The sequence below is a fragment of the Polypterus senegalus genome, chromosome 5 (assembly GCF_016835505.1).
Source record: "Polypterus senegalus isolate Bchr_013 chromosome 5, ASM1683550v1, whole genome shotgun sequence".
NCBI classification, from domain to species: Eukaryota; Metazoa; Chordata; class Cladistia; order Polypteriformes; family Polypteridae; genus Polypterus; species Polypterus senegalus.
The window spans coordinates 153,797,188-153,824,578 of record NC_053158.1 but is presented as its reverse complement, the minus strand read 5'-3'; the positions used below and the strand labels follow the sequence as shown (position 1 = coordinate 153,824,578).

The 27,391-nt window shown below is 34.0% G+C and overlaps 1 protein-coding gene and 1 long non-coding RNA gene across 2 annotated transcripts in view; one reads left to right on the top strand and one right to left on the bottom strand.

Moving 5' to 3' along the window:
* The window catches only part of oxsr1b (oxidative stress responsive kinase 1b), a 245,389-nt gene that overhangs the window by 47,071 nt on the left and 170,927 nt on the right, over nucleotides 1-27,391 (bottom strand). Inside the window, exons 6-11 of the mRNA XM_039753524.1 lie at nucleotides 19,581-19,690; nucleotides 16,698-16,799; nucleotides 12,282-12,415; nucleotides 10,673-10,721; nucleotides 7,682-7,747; nucleotides 5,722-5,844 (exon numbers count right to left, since the gene is read on the bottom strand). Of these exons, the coding sequence (XP_039609458.1) occupies nucleotides 5,722-5,844; nucleotides 7,682-7,747; nucleotides 10,673-10,721; nucleotides 12,282-12,415; nucleotides 16,698-16,799; nucleotides 19,581-19,690 (584 nt within the window). The remainder of the gene's footprint in view (nucleotides 1-5,721; nucleotides 5,845-7,681; nucleotides 7,748-10,672; nucleotides 10,722-12,281; nucleotides 12,416-16,697; nucleotides 16,800-19,580; nucleotides 19,691-27,391) is intronic.
* LOC120529600 lies at nucleotides 4,623-26,509 on the top strand. The gene is made up of 3 exons (XR_005633774.1): nucleotides 4,623-4,762; nucleotides 7,321-7,408; nucleotides 26,482-26,509. It is a non-coding gene; the product is annotated as an uncharacterized LOC120529600 (long non-coding RNA).

Below are 27,391 nucleotides of genomic sequence, written 5' to 3'. Positions count from 1 at the left end.
TCAAACCTACATTTCTGAATAATACAAGCACTATGGTTAAGTGTTAGGTTGTAATTAATACAAAGGCTTTATTTCCTGTAGAACCTTTGCTGTTGTGTTGCATTTTGTCAGTATGTTAGTTAATCCCTTAATAAAAATGCACAAATACAGATGGTTTCTAGGAATGAGATATTTTTCACCACATTAACTAGAAGGCCATGATAAAATTAAGGGAGTCCAGTGTTTTACTGACATGGGGGTGCATGGAGTGAAAGCCTTTATTTTCCAAAAAAGAAAAGTTAATTATCCAAAGCATTCCTAATCTTCGAGTTGCTTTTGTCAAGCAGAAATACATCCTTAATGGAATTTCTTATTAGAAACAAAACCCATGGCAACAACAACCTATAAACATTGGAAAATGCTATTCTAAGATATTATTTCTCTCTAAAACTCTAGCAGGAACACTACAAGAAGATTGCTTCAAAAAGGTTTAAATTTACTGGGATAGCTGAACACTTCAAAAGACTTTCAAGCCTGCAATTCTGGGATTAAAGGCTAGAATGATAATGCCAGGAACTGAAAGTTAACAATTTGCTTTACTTAGCAACTCATAATTAATTTTGCTTATTCTTTGATACGATTTGTTTCCAAGGACAAACATGCAGCTTGAAGATTAAACTGTTTGTATGGTAATCTTCTTTAAATGCAGTGTTACCTAAAACAGAACACTTTAAAAATTCTAAAAGCGCACACACCTCAAATCACAGCGGACTTATAAAGTCCTTCTAATATCAAACAGACTTCATATGTGCTAAAATAACTATCATTTAAAGAAAAATGGGCAGGAAAACACAATTTCCTAGGATAATTTTAATTAAATGTTAAAGGCAGGGAGTCAAAACTGCATCCATTCAATAATGAAAGAGGCAAGGTTATTACTCAGCCACAGTAATATCCCAGCATGCAGAATATTAGGAAAAAAAGGTTTTGCAAAAATATGCATACTAAGGTAACTACACCCAGAGTAAAAGCTGCAAGAATATATTTAATTAAATTTTTGTAGCAAATACAAATGTTCACTGGGAAGCTACTCAGTGTACTTTTCTGTAACTCTGTTAATTATTGAATGTGCGGCTACGGCCTAAAAAAAAGGCAGAGACACAAATATGAAAAAAAAAAGGCTCTGAATGTGCAACATGAACTCTGGTAACTGTGTTAGAGTGAATTATTGTATTTATTAATATAATAATTAGAAAAATATCTGGAGGGATGCCTTGATTAATGAAGTAACTATTATAAGAATAACAATAAATATGACTATACTTATTTAAATACTTAAATGATTTGTTCATAAAATGTATATAACCGTTTTCTAACTTGCTTCAAGTTCAGAGTCATAGGAGCTAGAACCTATCTTAGCACCACTGGGCACAACGCAAGAACCAACCCTGAATGAAGCACCAGTTCACTGCATGGCACACTCAGGCAAACATCCATAATTCAGAGTGGCCTGTTAGTCTAACATTTTTAAAAGAATAAATGTGTTATATGACATTTACATAGGTTTTTCTAATTCCATCTCAAATCCAAAATACTGGCTGTGCTTTCCTACCTTTTCTAGTATTAGCCTCCATCAAAGCACTGCACAAACTTTAAAATGGATTTATTCTAGAGCTTAAGTAAAATCACATTAAGCAAATTACTTGTAAATTCTAAACTAGTCTGGTGAAGATTCTGCTGTGTCATTTGGGTTGTTGTCATGCCAAAGTCGGAATCTGAGTTTCTGTTTTGACTTTTCTTGCATAGGGTAGCTATTACATTAGTCAAGTAAGGATTATATTATACAGTGTGTTGGACAGGCAACTAATTAACCAAATAAAATGTATTGAAGAATCTTTCATTTTCAGTATTTGGATTCAAGGTAGAATGATTTTCTACACTGCTTCCACACTATCCTAGAACCCAGACAGCGTTATGTTAATGAGGTTCATTGTCAAAGGCACAGTTTCACCAGTGCTGACTGCAAAGTGTTTCAGACTTGTTACTGGTGTCTTGGAGGATTCTCTAATGGGCATCTTTCTATGACCAATGAATAGCTTTTACTGTTTTTAGTTTAGTTTGTAATTACAAAAAAAGATTTTGTAAAATTATGCTTTGGTTCATTACTATTTTTAGGGACCCATTACAGATACTTGAGAGATGTCAAGTGTTAGCTGTAACTTCTCATGCACATATAATGGCATAGTAAAAGCCACCAAAATTTTTAGGGTTGTTCATGCTCTTTCTGAATTTCAAGATACATTGGTATGTGCTTACCATCTTGAAATTCTGTTAATAAGGTCACAGATTGAATGGTCTGTCACTTGGAAAAGGCAGGTATACCAAATGAAGTGGTCACTTGGTGTACATTAATTTTTACACAACACAGAAAGATTCTACTCACACAATTCTGTGAATTCAGAAAGGACACAATTAATGACAGAGTGAATATTTGCTACAGGTTATATATATATATATATATATATATATATATATATATATATATATATATATACATATATATATATATATATATATATATATATATATATATACATATACATCTACATCGATCACCTGTGTAAAATAGTAACAGATGATGATGTCTTTAATAATAAATTCACTTCACTATAAACCTCAGGGACCAATATTTGTAGATTTCAGCTGTATACATTCTTTCTTCTAAAATTAACCACTGCTTCTTAGATATATAAATAGAACCTTATTACCATGCCAACATTATTACCAAGTAATGAAATAACTTCACTTGCAAGGCTCAACTGAGCATACAAGGACAGTTTTTATTCCTTTAACAATTTTGATACATATTTTTTGAAACATAGTCATATAATAAGTTAACGGTAAACTAAAATGGTACTGTGCAGTGCATTTTAAAGAAATGTGAATTGTGATTATGAACAGTTTATTAAAGTCTGTTAATGCTTTTGAACATGATAAATGTTATCTGGAACATTTGATTTTCCAATAAAATGGCCATTTTACTAAGACATAAATTGAACAAGTTGCTAAACTTGAAAAGTGAGTTTCCTGCACAAATATTGTTAGATATTGAATCGAACAGAATAACAAAATATAAACAAATACGCATTTACGAAAAAAAAAAACTTTTGTTAACACAATATTTAAAAAATACCTATCATTTACTTTATGCATGTGTATGAAAAAAACAATATATGCTAGTGATAGCTTTTACTTTTAAAATCTTTAAAAACTACCTATAAAATATCCTTAAAAAAGGCTGTAAATAAAACTCCTTGCTACTACGTCTTTGTTCTTGTGAAATCCTTTACCAAGACTCTGCTCTAACTACTTTCAATTACTGTTTGTCTTTATGGGTTTCTGATCTTACCAACCTATTAACAACTAAAATACAAGTTTGCCTGAATATAAATTCGCAGACAAGCTTTAAATTTTTGTTATTCAAACTAAGAATAACGATTAGGTTCAACACAACACATTCACAATGCTTTTAGTATATGTGTGCACAGTATTACAACAGAAAACATTCAACCAAAGAAAAACACCTAGAAGCAAATTGCCCTACTACTTACATTTATTTATCTGAAATAGTTTTATGTACCTTTGCACAGAAACAAAAGGACACATTCTGTACTTTTTACTGAAATCAGATATTTTACATGCATACCAAAACAGAACATTGTATGTAGTTTACAAACAACACTGTAAGTTTAAAGTGAGTTAATATTTGTCTCAAATAACTCTCAGACTGAACATAAGAACATTAAAAGGTTGACAAACTAAAGGAAACCATTTATTTAATCAACCTTGTTTATGCACAAATGTGAATATAATTAAGACAGTCCTAACATGTGGTGTGCCACAACACTTAATTCTCACAGGGGTTGTTCCTGCTTTGTGCCCTATGCTAGCTGGGATAGGCTGCAGCTGACCGCCCGTGACCCTGTTCAGCATAAAGCTGGTTAGATAATGACTGACTGCCTGACTTTTGAAAGTAGTGTCATAATAATGTAAGCTGCTGCTGCCACTTCTCTGCAACAAAAAAAGTTGTTCATAGGACACAGTATTCACATTCTTGCAAGAAAAACAAACTGCCAGCAGCTCTCTAAAGGACTATAGAAACAAAGCACACGCAAATATAACCTTAAAATACAAACATACAAATGCACAAAAACAAACAAGTATAATCCATGTTCTTTATGAATTCCCTAAACCTCTTTTAGAAAGTGTATAATAATAAACTTGAACTGCAGATGTATTCATATGCCTTGTGAAAATAACCCATTATAATACCATCATAACACAAACAGGGCAAAACATTATTTACTTAATACCTGAAGCTATATATACAAAACACCTATATCTAGAAGTGTAAAAAGAAAAAAAACAAAAAGTCCTGAAATACGTGTATACACCCTAAAACTCAACAGGAAAAATACACTAGGGTACCTATGCATATACCACAAGAAAATGAAAAAGCAGGATTTGTACACAAAAAGCTTCAGGAAGGTTTCTGAATTTTCACTGGGACACACTAACTGATATTTAGGGTCTCTTATGCCTATGAGTTAATTTTGAACCTCCCATGTTAGACATTCCTTTTATAAAGAAAAACCCATCTGTATTTGTTTAATTTTAACAACCCTGTGTGGAGGCTGTTCGAGTGGCTGGGAAAACCGAACTTGACGCTTGAGGATACTTATTGCTTCCGACTGCTGCTGCTTAAAAAGAAAAGGACAATAAGGTAAGTAGGAAAGAAGACAATCTTTATTGCATAGTGTTTAAAGATCTCAGAACAAACTTTCTACATAATTTACTCTTTTTTGCTTTTATTTTTAATAAACTAAAAAATGATTACTCACCTAACAGAAGCTCTTTATACACTATGATAAAGGAAGTTTCTTGAATATACATTATCTTTCAACGCAGGAGATCAAAATATAACAACTTTAACTTTAATATTATTCTTTCATCTGTTCATTATACACGCATATTTTGTTCAGTTCAGATTTACCTACCCTGGAAGGAATTGGCAGATACCTGGAACTCTGGACATATAGCATAAACACTAATCAATTTTTTTTAAATTATGTACGGTTTGTAATTTCTTTCACTTTGATACATCTGCCTCCACATTTTTTCCTGCTCTTTAGACATTGTGCCCCAAAGTGAAAAATACAAGCATTTTTTACTTTACGACAGGTAAAATGCATTTTTTTACAAAACATTAAAAGTGTGTAACAACTGCTTACATATTATAATGTGATCACATTGCACTTGTCACACTTCACTTCTGGACTGGATACATGTAAACTCAAGACCTTTTTGATTTGCAGCATGTTTGAAAAGCATAAAAATGAGCTGGCTGAGTGTGAAATAAATTAGCATATTTCTAGACATGGAACGTTCAGTATTCAGTACTGTTTGAAGCCACTTTAATTATGAAAAGCTTTAGCCACTACAAAATAGAGGACAATGAAAATCATCAAAAGAAAATACTTAAGATTATATCTAAAGGTGTCTCATAATTCTGTTTGAAAATTACATTTTAAACACTAATAATCTGAAATCAATTAATGAAAAAATGCCTGGATTATATTAAAATAAAAATCACAATAGATGGCTTTAGAAGGTTTAAAATATAAACTAAATGAACAACTTGGTTATGATGGAATCATTTTTATTTCATATATGATGACTTACTCGCAACTGAGCCACTGCAGCCTTTCCTTCCTCACTCTCTTCATCAAGTTCATCATCACTCCACTCCCACTCTCCATCTACAGTCTTGTGTAGTCGACCACTTGATCCTGGCACCCGGCGCACCTGTTGAGGTTGACAGAGGTTGTACCGTACAGATGACAAATAATTACATCAACTTTTTAAAAAATATATACTGTAGATGTTCTGTATTTTCATCTCCTCTCTTTTATGACAAACATGTTTGCATTTACTTTGATTAGGCATTTTTGTGGTACATTACAAACCTTTACATGTATCATTTGCCTGGTGCTGGCTTATACAGAATTTGATGGGGTTTTGGTGTGTAAGAAGGTTCACAATTACACAATATCTTTAATACAGATTGTATAGGGCATTACTTTAAAAAAACAATGCATTTCTGTATAACATCTAAAACAGTACCTTGTACCAAAATTATTTTTATGGCTTAAAAAAAAATACTATTTTGGAATTTAATAGCAAATTTTAAGTTAGAGGTAATTTGGGAACAAAAATCAGACTCAATACTGTAGAAAGATAGATCAAGCAATATTCCCGAGGCAAAACTTTCTATGATTATTAGGAATGCTGCAATGGCAAGGCAAAGCCATAAAGTCACTCCAAACATCAACACACTCTTATGTAAAACAAACTGACATAGCCAAGAAAAAGTTACTTAGGTGATGATGTACAACAGTCTACAACTAACTTGAGAGCTCAAACAAAAGTGTAAAACATCATTTTGTTTCTTTTTAAAATAATATCTAACAATGGAACAAATTCTGAAGTAAGAATGCAACAGAATCAAAGTAGAAAAAAAGATAATTATGCAACTTTAGGGAACAGTAAAAGATGTTATATGATTTCATTAAATTACAATGATCTTGACTGCTCATGTTATAGGAAGATAAAGAATTATAATAAACCTTTTCTTTACGTTGGTTGTAATAAACTTTTAGAACACATTTCAGAATCTTTCATGTTTTCATTAGTATACCCTGATAAACCTTTACAATGGTTAAATAGTTACAAATTTAGGTTAGGTTTGTCAAAATGATCTACAAATAATGAATAAATAATTTGTAAAGATGCATTATATAATTTGTATTAATAACTTATTAATAAAAGTTAAAATAATGTTTTAGCAATGCATATATAATCATTTAATTTCATTTAAAATTGTTTAAATATAGATTAATCAATACTTTGTTAATGACCTGTTAAAGAAACTTATAAACTGTAACCATAATTAATTTCCATCCCATAATTTACTTCAAGGATAGCTTACTACCATTAAAGAAAAATGTTACTTTCTCAATAGGACAGACTGGGAATTAAGAGTTTAAGATTTGAAAATTCCTTAAAACCACCCTAGAAACTCTGACCTCCAAGTCAGACGATTCAGAGAAAACAAAGCTGTCCAAATTCTTTAAGTTGGAACATTTTTACCTTCACCTTAGTCAAGTGCATAAATAAAAAATATAACCTGGTCAGACAGAAATGCAATTTTTGTGATCAAACTGCATTTGAAGCAAAGTGATACACATTTAATATGTTTACTTTACTCTTTGTTTTTTGCAGACCAAGTAACAAATCAGCAGTGACCTGGCATTTCTCCAAAAAGACCAACAGGAAACTCACAGAAATGTACTGAAGTGGGAAGGTCAAGGTCAGAGCTACAAAAACGCCAGTATCTATTATTATACAAGTCTCCTTGTAAGCACAGGCAAATAAAAATGACAACTTTTGTTTACTATTACCTGAACAGTGTACAAATAGGAGCCTTTACAAGCAGCACCCATATGCAGGAATCTTTTCATTTAGTGAGCTTCAAAGTAGAAAATGTCTAGTGTTTTTGAAATGTATGCCAGACGATTCTTTCATATATCAAGTTTGCAATATTAATCCACACGGACAGAAAAGGGTATTTATATAATGTTACCTTTTTTGACCTCTCTGTGATTGTAGGTGCCTTCTGAAGCAGCTTCTCTTGTAAAAATTCTTTATTCTAAAAAGTCAAGAATATTAAAATGCTTATTATGTTAAAACTCACAAAAACTAGATGTAAGCTGTTGCTGTTTTGTGACTGGCAAATAAATATAGACAGCAAGTTGTTGATATAACAATAATATTATCTTGCAGACACTCATTACCTGATTGTGTGCTGTGACATTAACTTTACAGATTAATTACTTTAGGACTCAGATACTGTTAAGTAAGTCTGATACATAAAATACAGTTATTGTCCCTATAATTGAAGGCTATTAAAAATTTTAGTAATGTGACAGATTAGGGCCGCTATCGCTCCCTTGAACCCTCAGACAATACGTCAGACACCAGGTAAAAGTCCAAAAGTGGAATTTATTATAATAATAAAGTGCACAAAGCACCCTCCTCTCCACAATACTCATAAACAAATCAATTCTCCAATAAACAATAAACAATCCTCCTCTCCCAGACGCGTTGCCACCCTGCCACCCAGCTCAGCTCCTCCATCTGGGATTTCCCACAATCCTTTATAGTCCATGACCCGGAAGTGCTTCTGAACCCTCAGTCCATGTGATTTCCTAGCACTTCTGGGTCAGATCAAAACTCTTCTTTGCTATCCCGGAAGCACGTCATTTCCTCTATCCATGTGACTAGGACGTACTTCCGGGTTATAGGGCAAATATAAGTCTTTGAGCCTCCCTGCAGCATCCCCTTGCAGCCCCCATGGTATCCCCAGGGCTGTGAAGGAAAATTCCAATATCCATGGTGCCCTGCTGGAATTTGGGGCACCTCCATACTACCGGAAGGGCTCCATCTAGCGGCGTGGGGGTATTGGCCTGGATGAATGGCCGGCCACTGTCCACAGTAAACAATTTAACAACTATGAATGTCTTAGTGTATATTATATACAACAACAGCATACCTGCATGACTCATAAATAACAGCAAAGTAGATCATTTTATTTATAACAGCTTTCATTTTATAAACAGAAATCAAACAGTACATATTGCACATCCATATTAAACGATTTGATTCAAGCCATGGGAACAAGTATTGTAAGTTGTAAGTTCTTTCCTTCTTTACTTTCTTATGTAGCAATAAACGCATATAATAAAGTAAAAAAAAAATAAAGTATGGTGCTGTGGATAAGGCTACATCTAAAACACTATATGTGAAATTGTATAACATAAATAAATATATAGAAATTAAATCTTCATTTTACTCCTATCAATGGGATGAAGTATCCAAATCAAAATGTAAGAATGAAAGCATGTACTTCGTAATCACGTAATAATAATTAATTATTATTAGAAATTCAACACCCTGCAGTGGAAAAGTTAATGCACCTCTGGGATTAAACCTCCCTTCTTTAATAGTAACATTTGCAATACTTGGGAGGTGCTGTGAGGCAGGAATGAAAGCTCTGTGCTACCACTCCACAAGTGTGAAAGCATGTTCACTAAACTTCAATCTGTTTAAATTTAAATATATGCCTATAACATATGTTCAGGACTTCTCAACTAATTGTAGTTTTTCTCTCACTAGACTACTGAAGCACATGCATGTATTATCATGCCAGTAGCAGCAGGCAATATCTTTGTGTAGTAACGAAATATGCTACTTTACAGTGAAAAATTGTAATGAATCGCAAGTGCAACTTTTTTCAGTTACTGCTGTCTAGTTGTTTACAGAACAGAGACCACAATTCACATTTGGACATTAATACTAAAAAGCATCAAAAACTTGTCACTAATTAAGAAAAGGGCCAGAATGGACAACTGAAGCCATAGAAGTGCTCCAGGACCAGAAATGGTTTAAAACTAGTATTTAAAAATGTAGCGCATTTGAGTTTGCAGTGATAAGTACTTATTTTTACACAGGTTTCTTATTTTTATACTGCAAGGAAAACATTGCCTTTGATATTATTACTTTTAATGGTGTGATCTAATATGAACATTATTTGAATAAATACTGCAAATACAGAGTGATTTAAAACAATTTTTTCTCTAGTTCTTCATCTTGTTTCTTGAGTGACAGTATCTTAAAGTGTGTGTGAAGGTGCTTATTGTTGTAATCAGTTTGAGTATCCGTGGAAAAGAAAAGAACTAAATGTATAGACTGAAAACATTAAAATCATTAACACTGACCTCTCTTGTTTATTATATATACAATGAAATCTTCTTTTCCTTTATACAGAGGCACTACCTTCCAGTTTCATCTTTCCACAGATTCTACCAGGTCTTCAGTGTCTGCTGTTTTTTCATTAAAAGCGAAACCCCTTACAAATTTTTTTTTCTCTTCTCTCTCTACTTATTGTACCAGGAAGATTCTGTCATCATTCATCCATCAAGTCAGTTACTTATTAACCACTTAAAATAAGTCTAATCAATGTCATGCTGATTAAAGCACATATTTTATTAAGCTGCGACTTTATAGCATTTGATAAATGTGTGATCACACTATTCAGGAGTCCAATGGAAAAAAGCTACACTGCACGCATATCATGTAGTAATGGGAAAGGGAAATTAGCTGTAATGCATCCTGCTTAGAATGCAAAACAGTTTCAGATGAGTAATTATTCAAATTATGCAATTTAAATAGAAAGGGCCTAACTTTTCAAACCCCTTACACAGCTTTCTAGTTGTTAAGCATAATGTGGTATCAGATAAAGGGAGGGCTGGGGGATGGGAGTATAATCCCACTTTTGTTGCATTAAAAAGCAAATCAAAAGGGGTTTCAACATAAAAATGAATGGAATTTTGGCCAGCCACCACTGACCTTAAATCACCACGCAACCAGATTAAATTAAAGTCATTACTAAACCTTTAGCCTCTCCATACACAAGCAAAAAGATCAAATTAATAAGCACAAATGAATGTTTAACAAGTTGAAAATACACTTGAAACCGAAGGCGGGTGGTAAGGAGGGATGAATCAGCACTCACCTTTGCTTTTTGAAAGAATTTATTTTTCAAAAGTTCTGCTGCTGTTGGCCTAAAAGCGAAACAAGCCAAAACCAGAAGGAATAAATGATTTATACTGAGCACTAACAATATGCAGAAACACAAACTATTTAAAACCCCATGGACTGAAATCATATTGCATATTGCGAAAAAACTATTTGTGAGAATAAAAAGATGTCAGCTTAATGCACTGTAAATGTTCTGAGCAGACGCCTTGATCCAAAGACTCTTGAATGCTTTCCAAAAACTTATAATAGCCTTTCAAAGATGACTCTTTGAGCATTGCTTTGTGTGCTTACTATAATATAGCAATTTGAATCAATGCTGCTACTTCACTGTTCTACAGTTAATGTCTCAGAGGAAGGTTCGTTTCATTGATCCATCATGCTCTTGATGAACTAAAACTGGCAGACAGAATATAACAAAACATAAATGCACACTGTACAGTGTATTAATAATAATTCAAAGAACAAAAACTTGTATGATCAATACTTTGCATATATGATTTTTAAATTTATAATACAGGAAAGTTTTAATTGAGCAGACTTATTTAACTTTGGAAAAGAAAACTAAGGGTTTGATAATGATTGAGGAATATAACCATCATTCTAAACAAACAATAACACATAACATAAACATGCAAGGCATCCTTTATGTAACTTTTCCCTGCTTACAGGTCTGATTTTAGAAATTAAACATCCATCCATTTTCATAACCCGTTTATTCAAGGCAGGGTTGTGTGAAGTAAATGGAGCCTACACCAGCAATCAGATACAAGGCAGGAACAACTCCTAGACATGGCACCAGTCCAACACAGGGTAAAAACAAAACATTGCAGTCCAATGTTTGCAAGAATGCAAAATCATTGTGTCTGCATAAAAAAATATTAACAGTGTGATTTTGTTTTCCAAAATGAATAGATTTCTACAATTATTCAATATCGATAACTGTGTTGAGTTTCATTTAGGTTTATGGTGATTTCATTTGAATTATTGTGTTTACTGTCTCGCATCTTGACATATGAAAAAATATCACTGGTCAAATTGGGTTCAAGCGTGCTTGAGCTGTATAAATGCACTGAACAGAAAAAATTCCAAATTTTGATTCAGTCATAGTATGTTATATGCCTATGCTATATGTACTTATCTCTTTAAACTACTCAAGCAATTTGCTCAAAATCAATAGGCATTGATTAATTTTCTATGCTAGTAAGTGAAAAGATTCGTTCATTATTCATTTATGAGTTCATGTTCACAGACTCTAATTCTGATACACAGAGATATAGTTCAAAAAGAGATCAAATAGTGTTTCGAGTGGCCGAAATTGTTGTCAATCCACTGAAAACATTAAGTTCTATACTCTATATGCAGAGAACATAGAAAGTATGTTTGGGAGAAGTCTACATTGACTGCTAAAAATGCAATAATAAACAAAACAGGACCAAATGATAATGGGCACAAGAGGCCAAAACTGCACTTTGCTTTTCTGCTTGACCCGACATTGGAATGTTTATAGTATTAAAAATATATGTATTTTGAACTTGTAATTAATATATAAAAATTAACCAAATAATTTCAAGAAGTCAACTTGCCTTTTCTCTGGGTCTTTCTGGAGACAGAGTGAGACCATCTTTCTAAATGACTTGCCATATTTCTTCACCGTCTCTTTATCCTGCACGCCTGTTTCTAGACATGGTGGATCATTCTGAAGAGTTAACATTAAAACCTAGGAAAGCACCCAACCCCCCAAAAAATGGAGACTATTAGGACAGTAAGATTAATTACCAAAACAACTTTTCTGGGGTTTTCTGTATTTAGACTCTTCAATAATTCACTAATTTTACTGACTTACAAATCATACACTGAAATGTTATTTTCTGTGATATTTTTATTTATATCTGTTAATTTTTTCATGATAAAATCTTCGAATGTAAAAGGTTGATACACAAAACAACTGCCTAACAATCACTTCACTTCCATTATTGAATCATTAAAATACTTGCCCCTTCAAGATAAAACATTTGCTTTATCAGCTTCAGTTAAAATATACAGAAAGTCAAAAAACAGTATTTTTCTTTAAAAAAAAAAATCTGCCTAATAAAGTGTCACATATTAAATTAATAAATCAATACAACAATTTCTTTGTAGACAGTTCCCAAAAGACCAAAACATAAGGTTTACAAGTGTCGTATTAATTGCTTAATAGTCAAAAAACATAGTTTCAAGAAGGACCTCCACTAAAAATACATAAAAATTAAAAAAAAAGAAGCAGATTACAATTATTATGAAAACAAAGTGTGCGTTTACAGTACAGTAATAAGCATTTTAGCAAAAAATAAATCCATCATATGGCTGTAAAGAACATATTAAATGAAATGTTTAATGATTAGATCTTATTGCTGAATAATACATTTCAGTTTTAAATAAAGTAAAAGTAATGCTTTAATAATAATAACAATAACACTTTCCATGGGGAGCATATGTTATAAAATGCTTTCTATTAATAACATACCATAACATTCCCAGACCCACTTACTCCAGTTAAGGGTCATGGGGAGAATAAAGAATATCTCTGAAGAAAAACTGAGGTCAACTCCGGACAGAGCGCCAATTCATCATATGGCCTGTTCAAGTACACATCTTTAATAGCATTCAAATGGGTCTAATTTAGAAAAACCAATTAACCTAACATGCCCAATTTTAGGGATGTGAGAGGAAAACTGTAAAAGAAAAACTAATACAATCAGAACATACAAACTACTTTTTGAACTTCTTACTGCATTTTATCTTCAGTATACTCTGAATATAAAGGTGATTATTTATTAATATATCTGTATTGTGATTTTTTTTCCATTGCCAAAGGTGCTGATGTCTTGCAATAGATGAACATCATAAATATGACTGTGTTGTTTTTCAGACGCACTGTTTCCTCCCATTCTCAATGACACTTGTGCTAAGCTCTGCTTTACTTTAGTTTGAAAGATACCTTACTTGAAGTCACAAGTGGGGCAGGTTTCTGGCTGTTCTAAAGTTTTCTAAAACAACTTCTTCCTTATTTAACCATCCTCCCCCTGTTCACTCAAAACCATCTGAAGTTCTTAAGAGTTAAGAGATGGGAAATTGAACTAGGCTAGTACTAGGCCTGGAAAAGGTAATGCATTCATTTTTGTGATTAATGTGGCCTGTTTAATGCGTTAAAACATATTGTCATATCCAGGGCCGGCAACGAGGCAAACACCTCAGGCAGTGCTTTTGTCAGAGCGGTATTTTCATGCATTTTTTTTTAACATTACGAAACAATTATACTGTAATGATCAGGCTGGAAATTCAGAGGGCCATGTGGCTGTACTGTGCTTTCAAAAGGAACAGTGCATTATACAACTGAAACATCTGAGCCAGAGGAGGAAATTCCAGTAAAAGAGTGGAAGGAACGTGAGAGATGGGTTTGAGTGTGGAAGATGCTGGAACATAAGCGCTGTTCCTTGGAGTTGGTGATGGGCCGCAGGAGCCACACGGGGTGGCATGGTTGCAGATGAGAAGGAGCAGTACAATGGGCATGAACAGCATGGAATGAACGAGTGAGTAGAGGGGAGCAACAGCGGAAAGAGTGGCATGCTTCTGGGCTATAATACAGAAGTGGAAGACAGTATAGAGGGGATAGACAAGCTTTTTTTCAACTTTCCTTTTAGGAAGGCATTTAAATTCAGGTTGTGCTAGCTCAAGTTGTATTTTGTTAAAGGTTTAGGTTTAAGATTATTGTTCAAGTTGATTTTTAGTTTAGTTATTTATTTATTTTTTTTTTTAATTCCTTTGTGTTGATTCTACATTAAACTTGTGATTCACTGATTCATCATATTTACTTCATGATTTACGTATTAATTTCTACTTAGATGTTTTAAGGTTAGATGCAATTAATCTCATTTAATCACAATAAATTACATACAATTATGCAATTGAATACTTAATTTTTAATCTAATCCCAGCTCTAACTAGTATTATGAAAATTGTTTTAATAGTTGTTCAAATATAAAACTTTTATGAGTGGACAGTGGAGTCTATCCTTACGGGTTGTGTAGCATCCTGGTAAATTGCCCTTGCTTGGCTGAAGATCATACAGCACTGAGGATCACATGATGGCACAGACCATTAATGGTACCAAGCAGCCTTCTGTTTAAGATATGTATAAAACCGCTGAGTTAGAGAGGTAAACAACATTACTAAAGGCATCAATCATTACACACAGCTGCTTTTCTCACTCCTCCCTTCTGACCAACAGTATAGGACCTTTCAAACTTACACCAATAATTTCTATGCACAAATGCAAACAGCAGTCATAATAACAAATGCTATATATTTTAGCTGCTGATTAATCTCCATTAATACATGCAAATAATATGTTAAAAATTTCTGAAATTAAAATATTTGATGGCAACCCCAAATCTGGTTAATTTGACTGTGCTTCCCATGTCATTAATTAATTCAAGTCTAATAATAATAGTAGTGGGTCACAGAAGCTTGCTCATTTTCTATGTTGTTTTTTTGATAATGATCTTAATCCATACACACCACTAGAGTTGCCACCTGTGCCTTTTCCTATAGGATTTTCCTGTACTGAAAAAAAAAGTTGCATACCTTAGTGAATAAATAAGGGATGTGATTTATCCTAAATTTTCATACACATGGTTTCATATATAATATAGCTCTTCAAAGTGCAGAGAATGTGTTTAATGCACTTTCAATGAGAATCTACAACTATATTTATAAATGTACTTTAGAAGTATTTTAATGTCAAGTATGGGTAGTCTGCTAATAGGGAGAAAAGCCCAGTCCTGTGGTGAATTACGATGAAAACTGTTTCTCTGCACATCAGAAAATGGATAAATGGAATACATGACCTTTAAGTGGAGTTGATCCTCTTGCTGAATTCCCTTCCTCTGACGAGATTAGGCAAAACACTGCAAAACGAACTAAAAGTTTTTGATTGACTACTCTAAACTAACCAAGTGTGAATATTGGTGAATGTATGCGTCCATGTGCTCTGTAACCGGATGAGAGTCTGTACACAGTTGGTTCTTGCTCTGTGCCTGTTCTTACTAGTGCATTAAAATCAGAGACCTCTGTATTCTGTGAGCATTTAGTGGGACTCTTACCTTTTTCATTACAGTCAAATTGATTCATGCTCCTGAATTAGTCAAAGTAGGTACTTAAAATGGATGGAATACTGTTATATATGCACATAATTTCTACGTCCATGGATTTCTGCTAAACGTTTTAAATGAATTAAAATATACACTTAGAATACACATTTACATTATCAGCATTTTGACTCTGGACCACATGGGTCTTACTGCTACATGCATTTTGAAACTGATCTCTGTGCAGTTGCCACAGGGTAGAAGTACACATATGCATGATATTCAGAACCTATGTCTGCAGCATACAGCCTTTTGCAAGAACCACCTTATATTACTAGGTACTGCCATAAATACTCACTCATAGCAATCAACCCAAGTAAAAAAATATATATATATGCTCACACTAGAAATTAAATCTGGTTATGTACCAAAACATAATCTTTAAACCTAAACTGATACCTTACACCCTACTTGCCCATTAGAAAAAAAATTAGGTCAAGTTTACCGTCGCGTGTATGTAGCCCAATGAAATTCTTACTTGCACGTTGTCTCAGAAAAGGACAAAAATACAATACAGAAATAAACAAACAAAAAGTATACATAACAAGAAATATATACTATCTATACAATATATATAACATGTAAAACATTTGCAAAACAATACAATTAAAACTCAAAAATAATACTTTAAAAAACCTAAGTGGCAGGAGAGGGAAAAAGATTCCAAATATATTACCACACAGCAATTCAGTGATTAAAAATTAAGTTGTTGTGACATAATACTAAAAGGCACTGGAGTGATGTTACATATTGCAGATATTAAAGACTAAATAAAAAGGGCCACAATGAATTTTCAAAGAAAACGTAATTTACCTTCATAGGAGGATATTTGTGGTATGGGGCTGCACCTGTTGCCAGTTCAATAGCTGTTATCCCAAAACTCCAAATATCAGCTTTGAAGTCATATCCTCTAACCTAAAATTAACAAAGAACATAAGGAAAACAGAGTTTGTTCATTCTAAAGTTGCCATGGACACTTCAAATTTGACTTTTCATTTACACACTGGATATTTTTTTTTCTTAAAATTCTAATGTAAATAGCTGCATCTGTTTCAAAGTCACAAATTGTATACAAGACTGCAAAATAATTCTTCACTTATGTCAACTCTACATTAGAGTTTTATCAGCCAATAGCCTATGCCACATTACACGACTTCCAGTATGGGGTATGTCAAATTTGTTGAATGCAGTTGCTAATTGCATCTCTGAACCATGTCAGTTTACATGCCTAAAAATGATAGCCATGTTACATTTACACAGTCATGTTCACCCTTTTTTGTATCAGCCAATAGCGTACTTCCTGGCACAGCTCATGCTGTATGAAGGGTTAACAGGTACAGTGAGTTCAGATGTAATCTCTGACTTTTCTTTTTTTACATTTTCTATTATGTTGTCGTATGTAAAACAAGAGACATCAGACAGATGCGCTTCTCTTCTGTTTGCAAACTCCAAAACACCCACATTATATGCATTGTAGATCTGGATGAGCATTCACTGGATGTCAGCTCTCATGCACACAGAGCCTGCCCCGCGACTAAAAACAAAATCTGCTTGATGATTGTTGGAGCGAGTCATGGACTGGTTAGAGTGAGTCACTGGGCATATCATAATACACAACTGGCTTCACAGAAGCATACCACCGACTCTCAAAGATTAAGTACATGAAGTATATGACTGTAAATCTTAGGAAAACTTGTGTAAAATGACATGGTCTTATCTTAAATACTTAACTTGTTCTTACCTGTTTAACAGAAGCAAGACTCCTCCTAACTTTTATCCTTCTGTAAACTCAAGCCTTATAATTTCATGTAAGCCTCATTTACTTTTTTCTTTCTCATGGATTAATAAACTAGAACTATAAATCTAAAAAGATACTTTATATATTGAATTTTTACACATTATTAGTCACATCATCTTCTACAGTTAAAACCCAAAAGAAAATACTAAAATATTCAACAAAAGGGTACTCTATTTCCTTGATGTAGTATTACTGTACTGAAAGATTTCAAATAGTTTTTAGCAATGGGGACACAGTGGATTCAAAAAGTACTCTTTCACTTTCTGCACAAATTATTATATTATAGATTTAATTTTAAATGGGTACAACTTACAGTATATGAATGAGAAATTTCAGGTTTTGATTTCTGAAAAATTGCTAAAATCTTTTTTGAAACCTACATATCAATATGAAACTTGAATTCCTTTTGTCATTATGAATTAATGAGTGTAGACTGATGGGCAAAATGGCACATTTATCCATGCAAAAGTAAATCTACAACACAATAAAGTCTGAATACTTTCTGAATCCACTGTATTTTTTTACTGCTTGGCACAAATGTTTCAATTCAGCTGATTATTCTCAATTCCTGCCAAGTCAGTAAGTAACCCTGGGGTGACTGACGCCTAGCTATTTTTCATGAAGCACATTACAACTGTCTTTCAGTCTTGCAGATTTATTCTTTATAACATCCACAAGATCATAACATATCTGACACAGTATGCAGCATAACCCCTGCTCCAGGCTTTGCTCTGGTCACACCTGGACTACTGTAACTCTCTATTGATAGAAGCATGTGCTAACAAGCATGTGTCGTAGTTTCAAAAGCCAGTGGTACATCTTGTGCTCAACGAGCACAGACAGGCACAGGTCATTGCTCTTTTACGTTTGCTACAATGGCTGCCTGTAGTAGCACATATTAAGTTCAAATCCTTATCTACAGAATAGTCAATGAGTCAGCACCTATGCATAAGGAGATATCTATGAGGTCTTATACTTTTTCTCGGCCACTCAGGTTTGCTAGCAAACAGTGTCTGGTGACACCACCTCTGCATGGAATCAAATTTCAATCCAGACTCTCTTTTTTGTGTATGTAGCTCTCAGCTGATGGAATAAGCTGCCCACCTCCTTCCAAACTGCTGACTCTCTTAATGTGTTTAAGAAGTGTTTGAAGACTCTCCTTTTCTGTGAATATCTAATTTATTATGTTTTTTACAGGTTCTTGTAACTAAGGAAATATTAACTAGTTCAGTGTTCTGTTTGGTTTAGAGTTCTTCAATTGTGAGGATTAATTTTATAATCTTGTGCTGTAAACCCTTGCTCCCAAACAGTCCCCTTGACTGATGTTTACTCATTTATGTTGAGACTTCTTGGATAGAAGTGTTTAAGTGAATAAGTTATATTATATTATAAATATAAAACAATACACAGAAATTGGTACACTTAACCAATGACTTACATATAATGAGTTTTTGTCTTCTTTTTGGTTATTTTCCTTCACACTAGCTATGAAGAAAAAAAATACTAAAGCAATTGGGGCTTTTATGCCTTAAACATGACAGTGACTTTGGCAGTACACATGCAGAGGCCAGTGGTAAGGCATTTGTATCCTCTTGCAGAGTAACTTTTTGTGGAAAAAAAAAAAGAAAAAATAGTGACAAGAATACAGGGACCTGAATAAATCATTTTTCAGTCTTAAAGTAATCTGAAAACAAATAACACTTTCTCTTTAAAATGTGTCTCCCTTGTCATGGAAGTCTGCAATATAAAACACCAAATGGACCAAAAAAGTATTATTTATAATACTTTAAATGCATAAACCTTTTAACAGATTGGAATACCTTTTGCCAGATGCTGTCGATACTACAGGTATTATGCAGAATCGTTTAAGGCAAAGAACAGTTTATTTTGATAAGTACCTGTTCCATGACCTCTGGAGCCATCCAACAAGGGGTTCCTACAAAGGTTTTTCTGACTTTATTTCTTGTAATATCTCCACCTGTGGCTAAGAAGGCACTAACACCAAAGTCTGAAAGATAAAAAAGTTTTAAAAAAATGTTATGATTCCTCAAAAAAATCAGTTTTTATAAAAAAAAATATATATACCATGTTTCCTGTTCTAGAAAACCACCATATGAGAATTATAAATCCATATAGTATATTTAAACCCTAACACATAAATATGCAGAAATTGACAAGTGTATTTCAAATACTAGAAATGTTATCACTAAGGAATAAAAGAGCCTGAGAAATTACTGCGAAAAGTCAAATTCAAATTAGAACAATGCCTGTTTTCAGTTTTCGGGTATTCTGCACTATAGTACAATTAAAATGTGCACAGAACAAAGGGTGACCCAAGAAAAGAGGAGAGAAGAATGTGGCAAGGATGGGCATTGAACAGTGATGAAGCACGTAAGCACTTTTGAAAGGCTTACAATTAGTCACATCTATTACATATTTTTTACAATTTCTCATTTTTCAATTTGCTTGATACAATTTTAATAATGCTAGTATTAGAATTTAAAGTCCACTTAGCCTCATCCTATTAATTGTGCTCCCTATTGATGTGAGCCTAGGCCTGAACTTCATTTGGAATTTTCGAGGGTGTAGAGTTATAGGTTTAGAAAATTTCAGAATAGGCTTTACATAGAGTGATATTAATCGCTGTGAAGTACCTGATATATTCATTAGCTTTTCTCTTTCAGCAACTGAACAAAAAAACAACTTTAAATGAATACCAACAAAGTCAAAATTAAAAAAATATATATCAGCGGTACACAAATTATTAAATACTAAGTTCATTTTGACTGTTTTCATGTATTTCCTTTCTACAAAAAACCGTAAAGCTGTTTTTGTAACACTCTTTTCAAATCTGGTTTGTTCACAAATAGTGCCTGACTGATATATTTTTTTTGACAAATAATACTGATAAGGCCACAAAGATGGCAAAAGTGCAAGCCCCCTTCACCATTCTTAGTGGCCTTCAAATGAGTCTGTGAGGTATAAAAAGTGACCAACTCACACTACAACAACATGTGAGGACTCTTATGAAATCTGATAGATTTTTTAAATCCCCAAGCTAACCAGATAACGACCTGCACATCACTCTGATTACAATACATATTAATCATGTATTGTTATTTCTGAATTTAAATCTTTAATGGGTTAAAATTAGAACTCAATAAAGATCCATATTTAATTTTTTTGTTTTGTTTATTTACACTGAAATGTGATTAATGTAAGCATTTCCCAGACGCTTTTGGTCTGCTTACACCCTTGCCAAGATGAAAGAGTAATTTATTCATTTTTCTATGACCGATTATCCAGAGCAGGATAATGGGCAATCTGGAGCCTATCCCAGCAAGCACAAGGCAGGAACAATCGCTGGAAGGGGTGGCAGCCCATCACACCATTAAGACACATGCACACAATTTAACAACACCAACTAACCAAACCTGTACATCTTTGGACTGGAAGAAACCAGAGTACCCTGAGAAAACTCACACGGACATGGTGCAGAAAATGCAAACTCTATGGATTGGGCAACTGGGACATGAACCTCGGTCTACTTGTTGTGAGACCACTGCACTACCACTGTGCTGTCCCATGAAAGAGTAATATTGCACATATTTTGATAAGAGATTTCTTTAAAGAATGATGAAAAAAATATATATTTTTCTGCAATAGAATTCTGAACACTGCTACAAGTAGACAGACTTTGTGTAATACAATAAATATAAAATCCCTCTAACTGCTACATTCCACCACAAGTCTATCTTGTGAATAAATAAGTGTTTTGAGACAGATTCTTAATAAAAGCTTGAAAGTTCATCAAACTAAACAGACTGTCTTTGTTTTTAGGCAGTGAAACAAGGAATTCAATTCATATGCTTTCCTGTGAAGTAACGGTCAATTTAATTAGTGACAGGCATTTCCAAATCCAAGGTAACAAGCTCAATAGAACTGCTCATACTCTATGTGGTTTAAAAAATTAATTTAGCAGTCAGCTATAAATAGGCTGTTATTACTGTTGGTGTCTTGGCTCATAACACACACACACACAACATTACAAAATGCAGAATGACTTCTCTGCATTAACTTTCAACCTGGGAAGTAGCTAGCTAGTCTAACAAATAATCATCAACTTGTTTACGTAATGTAAGAGTGTCAATAAGAAAAACTATCACTGATGCTTCCTGTCCTTAATTATGAAAATGTAAGGTACCTAGCATTGTTTAAACATTAGTTATGCTCAGTCTATGCACAAATATGAATATATGTTGCACTATACTCAGTTATACACAAGTATGCATTATGCTGCAAACATAAAAGTAAACCAGTATAATAGTGAATAATTACTATATATAGACATTTTGAGGCATGTAAACAATATGGACTACTCCATCGATATCATATAACACAATGTGCACATTATCGTGCTGCCACTGTCTTGGACCCTGAATTTCTTTGGTGTTGGAGAATCACCATGTTTCCATTGTTTTGACTAATGTTTGGACTTTAGGTTATAGTGATGTATCCAAGTTTCATTATCATGTATGAAATGTTTCTTAAACTTGTCCAAGTTCAAATTCAATTGAAACATTGGATGTGGTCAGGAGCATATATTATGGGTACCCAAAGTGCAGGAACCTTGCTTATGTTCAACTGCTCATGAAGAATGGATTCAATTGATCCATGATTATCCTATAGAGTATCTGCTATTTCAAGCATCATCATTCTATGATTATCTGCTTATAGGATATGCAAGATTTTATGTAATGTATAATATGCCAGCTTTAATCAACTATATAAACAAAGATGGATGGTTTGGGACATATTATTGTAAAAATTCTAATTGAATGACATGTGTTGAAGGCTCACATCAACACAATTTGATGTGCATCATATCAGATATTGAACTCATTAAGCCATCAGTCAGCAATAACAAATTTTGTATACAAGAACCTTTTCTGTCTGCCTCCTTCCTCTCTGGATTTTAATGTCTTAATAATTATGTGTCTGTCAATCCATTCTTGGAGCCCAGTACAAAAAAAGGAAAGGGGTGCACTAAATCACAGAATTCTGATGTTCTAATAAAGAGAAGGAATGCATACAAAAAGACAAGTATAAAACCATTATTATTATCTAGTTCTGGTAACTGATCGCACTGATAAGAAGCAGATGGGTTTAAGAACAATACCATCATTTATTCATCATTCATTCATTTACTGAAGCAGCTTAAGACTGGGGAAGATTCAAAGGCTCCCTGTCAGTGTGAGGCACAAGTTAGGGTCCAGCCTTGAATGGTGTGCCACTCTATCACAGGGCACACACACTCACACATCCATAACTGTTTACACACAGCCAATTTAGAGTGGCCAATCAACCATGCCTGCTTATCTTTGGAGTGCAGGAGAGAAACACACTGATATGGAAAGAACTGTAAACTTCACATGGATATAAACTGTGCAGGATTAAAAATTTAATCACTGCTCCACAGTGCTACCATCCTTCACATTCCAAACCCTCTTATTTCAGTAAAGCTACAGTTGCAGGGACTGTAAATTGTTTATCACAGTATAGCATACTGACTGACACTAGGCCAACTTACAATGACAAATCAATCTATGCTGTTTCAGATGGTGTGGAAGGAAATAACAGTGCAGCGAGAAAAACCATTTGGACAAGGGAAGACCATAGAACAACACTGGTAAATAAACTCTATGACTCTAGAAAACCATAAGATGACCTGGTTGGAGGAGGTGGTGAATAATATGAGCAAAATGGGTCTTACCCAAAAGAGTGGCCAAGACAATACAAAAATAGAGTAAAAAAAGTTGCTGGGAAGGTAAACAGCCAAAATGGGCAAAACAGTGAAACAGCAATTAAACCGATGCTTGTAAAAAAAAAATATTATATATATATATATATATATATATATATATATATATATATATATATATATATATATATATATATATATATATATATATGTAACAAGCTCCATAGACCTAGGGTTTTTTCAGACCAAATGCCAAACAGTCATTAGCTGTCCTACTTCTGCTATAGAAATACCAAGTAAAAACTAACTTTAATGGTTGCACCAAACCTCTGGCTATAGTAAGAGACAAGGCCCAAGATGGTGAGAAAGAAATACTAGATAAGTAACTATGTTATTTTAGATTCTTGGTTAGGGAGGTGTGAAATAATATACAAGTCATCTACTGTGTAGTAAAATATGCGTCTACTGCTGTCATGATTAATCACAGACTTGCTTTACCTGGAAAGTAGTCATATTGCTGAAAGTCTTTTCTTTAACACTGAAATGTTATTTCTCAACTCTCAGTTAAATTAGGGCTTTCAAAAGCAAAAGAGCATAAAAACATGCTAGTGCAGTGCAGAAGGTTCCCCAGCTGTGGAAGACATCCTGTGCGGTTCCAGTGTCAAACAAAGGGCATTACCGTGATCCCAAGGACTTCAGGCCAGTTGCTCTTACTTCATACATCATTTAGTCCTATGAGAGGCTGGTCCTAAAACTGCTACAACCCCTGGTTTCAGAACATCTGGATACTCTGCAGTTTGCCTATCAGATAGGTTTGGAGGATGTTCCCATATACATGATCCACAGAGCCTGCTTCCACTCGAACAAAGCCGGAACCACAGTAAGGATATCTTTATTTGACTTTTGCAGTGCTTTTAACACCATTCTGCCTCATCAATTGGGAAAAAAGCTCAAGACTATAAATACTGACACCCCTATAATCACCTAAGTCATAATCTACTACCTGACCAACCGACAGCAGTTTGTGAGGCTGCTGGACTGTTTGTCAGAAATGATGGTGTGTAATACTGGAACACCTTAGGGAACTGTCCTGTCTCACATCCTATTCACCTTCTACACAAGAGACTTCCTGCACAATACCACTGTTTGTATTCTACAGAAATTTTCATAATTGGATGCCATCATGAAAATACCCTCCATGAGGTGCTCTCTTAGAGCACTTTTAGCCACAGGCTCATTCCACCATTGTAAGCTAAAAAGTACTTTTGGGGAAATTTTTTCTGCCCCCTGCTATCAGGCAATTCAATGCTTTCACCCAATGTTTATTTCTTATTTATTTATTTACTTATCGACTGATTGATTGACTGACTATATTATCTGTACTGTGAGTCTGTATCCTTGTTTTTTATGTTTCTGCTATTATATGCATCTGAATTTCCCCATGGAATTAATAAAGTTTATCTAATCCAATATCTTTTAGACAGCATGGTCTTTCAGACAGTTGCTGGTTATTTATTGACTTTGTACCATTAACCACCAAGAGACACCCTTCCTGGCTAACTCAGTGTGTATAGAATCCAGAATTGATAGCCAATACTGGATCATTGACCCTTTTCTGTCTGCTGGAAATCTGTCCCAAACCCTGCCAGTTGCCAGTCTCTTCCTCTCAACTTGGTTCCCACCAAAATAAATTATGATTATTATTATTAAATATATCTTCCACTACACACTCTCTGGTAGTTAACTTACATTGTCAGTGAATATACTTCTCATTACCTTGGTAACACTCTCTTGGTCCTTACCCTGTCCTGTGCCATTTTGGTATCAATTTGGACCAGAGAACCCTGTTTCCAACTTTTTACATATTAACTGATTGTATTCGTAAAGGCCTATCTAAATTAGCTTAAATATGCACCTGTGAGGATGATGCTTAGATTTTTTTTATAGTATTTTGATTTAGCATAACAAGTACTGTAGTTGTACTTTTTTTTGTACCTGATGTGGGAGGAAGCGTTTTTACTAGACAAAATAATGTACATTACCCCATCTGAAAACTCTTTGATGTTGTGCCTGGTAGTTTAGCAGTCAGGGTTTCAAATTTATGTACAATGACACATAGTTATGAACCTTGTTCTATGACAGTAAATCTCTTGTTGGGGGGAAAACAGGGCTCCAGCAAGTCATTTTGCTAAGATTAATATTCTCATTACCATGGGACAATGTGTATAACACTCCAGGATGCAGTGGCATATAGCAATCCCCACTAAACTATTTCTGAAACAGCATGCACTTTTAACATTTTGTTCTGGCTCAGTGGTAGAAAGACTGCAGTGCCATGTACCATATACAGTTAACTAGATAACTAGACCTAGACATTGACCTAGACATCTATAACTAGGTCTAGACATTGATAAAGATACTGTTTTTTTAGCTTGATATTAGAGTTGAAGCTATATAATGAATGTGGGCTAAAGTCCAGGTGACAGCTTTAACTTATTGGTATTTACATCCTAACTAGATGAATTGCTTAGGAATTACAGCACTTAATGACCATTAACGCTAACTTTTACAAGTATGTACTATAAATTTAAACTGGCTGTTATAGACGCCAATCAAATTTATGTTTTTATTATACGATATTAACAATAAGAGCAGCTCGCTACTCAAAATGGTAAATTTGGGAGGCAGCTGTTATCGAACCAGTGACCTCTTGATAAGGAGTCAGCAGTTCTTACCACTGCACCATGCAAGCTGTCGTATCAATAGCCTACCCTAACCAGTTTTCTTTTTCTTTGGTTATATTCTTGAATAAAAGCACACTTGTTTTGTTATACTTGTACCTTTTGTGAAAGTGTTTATTTGATATTTGGACTTCAGGCTTCACACATTATACACTTCAAGTCTACATTTTGTCAATTATTACTAAAGCATGAAAAATGTTTCTGCTTTAACTATGTGAATATATAGATTGTTGTAGACACAGAACACAAATGAAATGTATGTATTCCAAATGACAATATATTATTTACCCTCTACAGCTCCAGGCAATTCACTCCAAGATAAACACTGAGCACTGAGAACCATCTTTGTGAATTGAGCTGCGGCGGTGGGATAGCAGGCAGCTTGTGCTGATTGACACATTTATAATACAAAAGACGCTGACTGAGAGGTGCGAAGGAATTTAAGGTGGGCCTGAATTATGAGTTTTTTCTTAGGCTTCAGGAATTCTAGTGTTAAAAAAGTCTACAATGTCAATCTTACAGTATGAACAATCTGATACAAACAAAACAAGCTCGTTATTGTTATTTACTTTATCATTGTTCTGGGGACATTAGGTATTGCAATTTCTCACTCATGCCAATGTGATCACGAGAGTAAAGACCTATTTTAATATATTTTGAATACTTGTGAAAGAAGCAGGTGCCAGCCATATGGAACAACTTTGTGAAAGTCATCACCACAGCACGACTTCCCACCATCCAGACTCACTAGTGAGCTTGAACCCCTCGAGCAACAAGTTAAATTGCCATGGCTTCAGTAAAACATTTAATACTGAGTGAATGAGAAGTTAACACAACCTTTTAGCATGTGTCCTGTAGAAAGAAGCTTTCAAGTCTTTTGAAATTCTTTCATCCACCATCTCTGGACAAACCCATACACCAGATGCTAACTGCAATAAGCAGGCAAGAAGTAATTTAAAATGTTTTTCAGATATATGACTAGCAGAGGAAAAAAATATGAGAAATTAACTCTGTGTTGGTACAGCGGCTAGTACTTTCAGTCCTAAGTTTTAAAAGACGGCTCTTAACAAGAACTGGAACTAACATAAAATGTAGCACAAGATAACATAATTTCAGTTTTAAGTGATCTCCAAAAATTAAAGCAACAACACATGTATATAACACTAATAGTATGACCCTAGATGTTATTCTGATGAGCACTACTGCT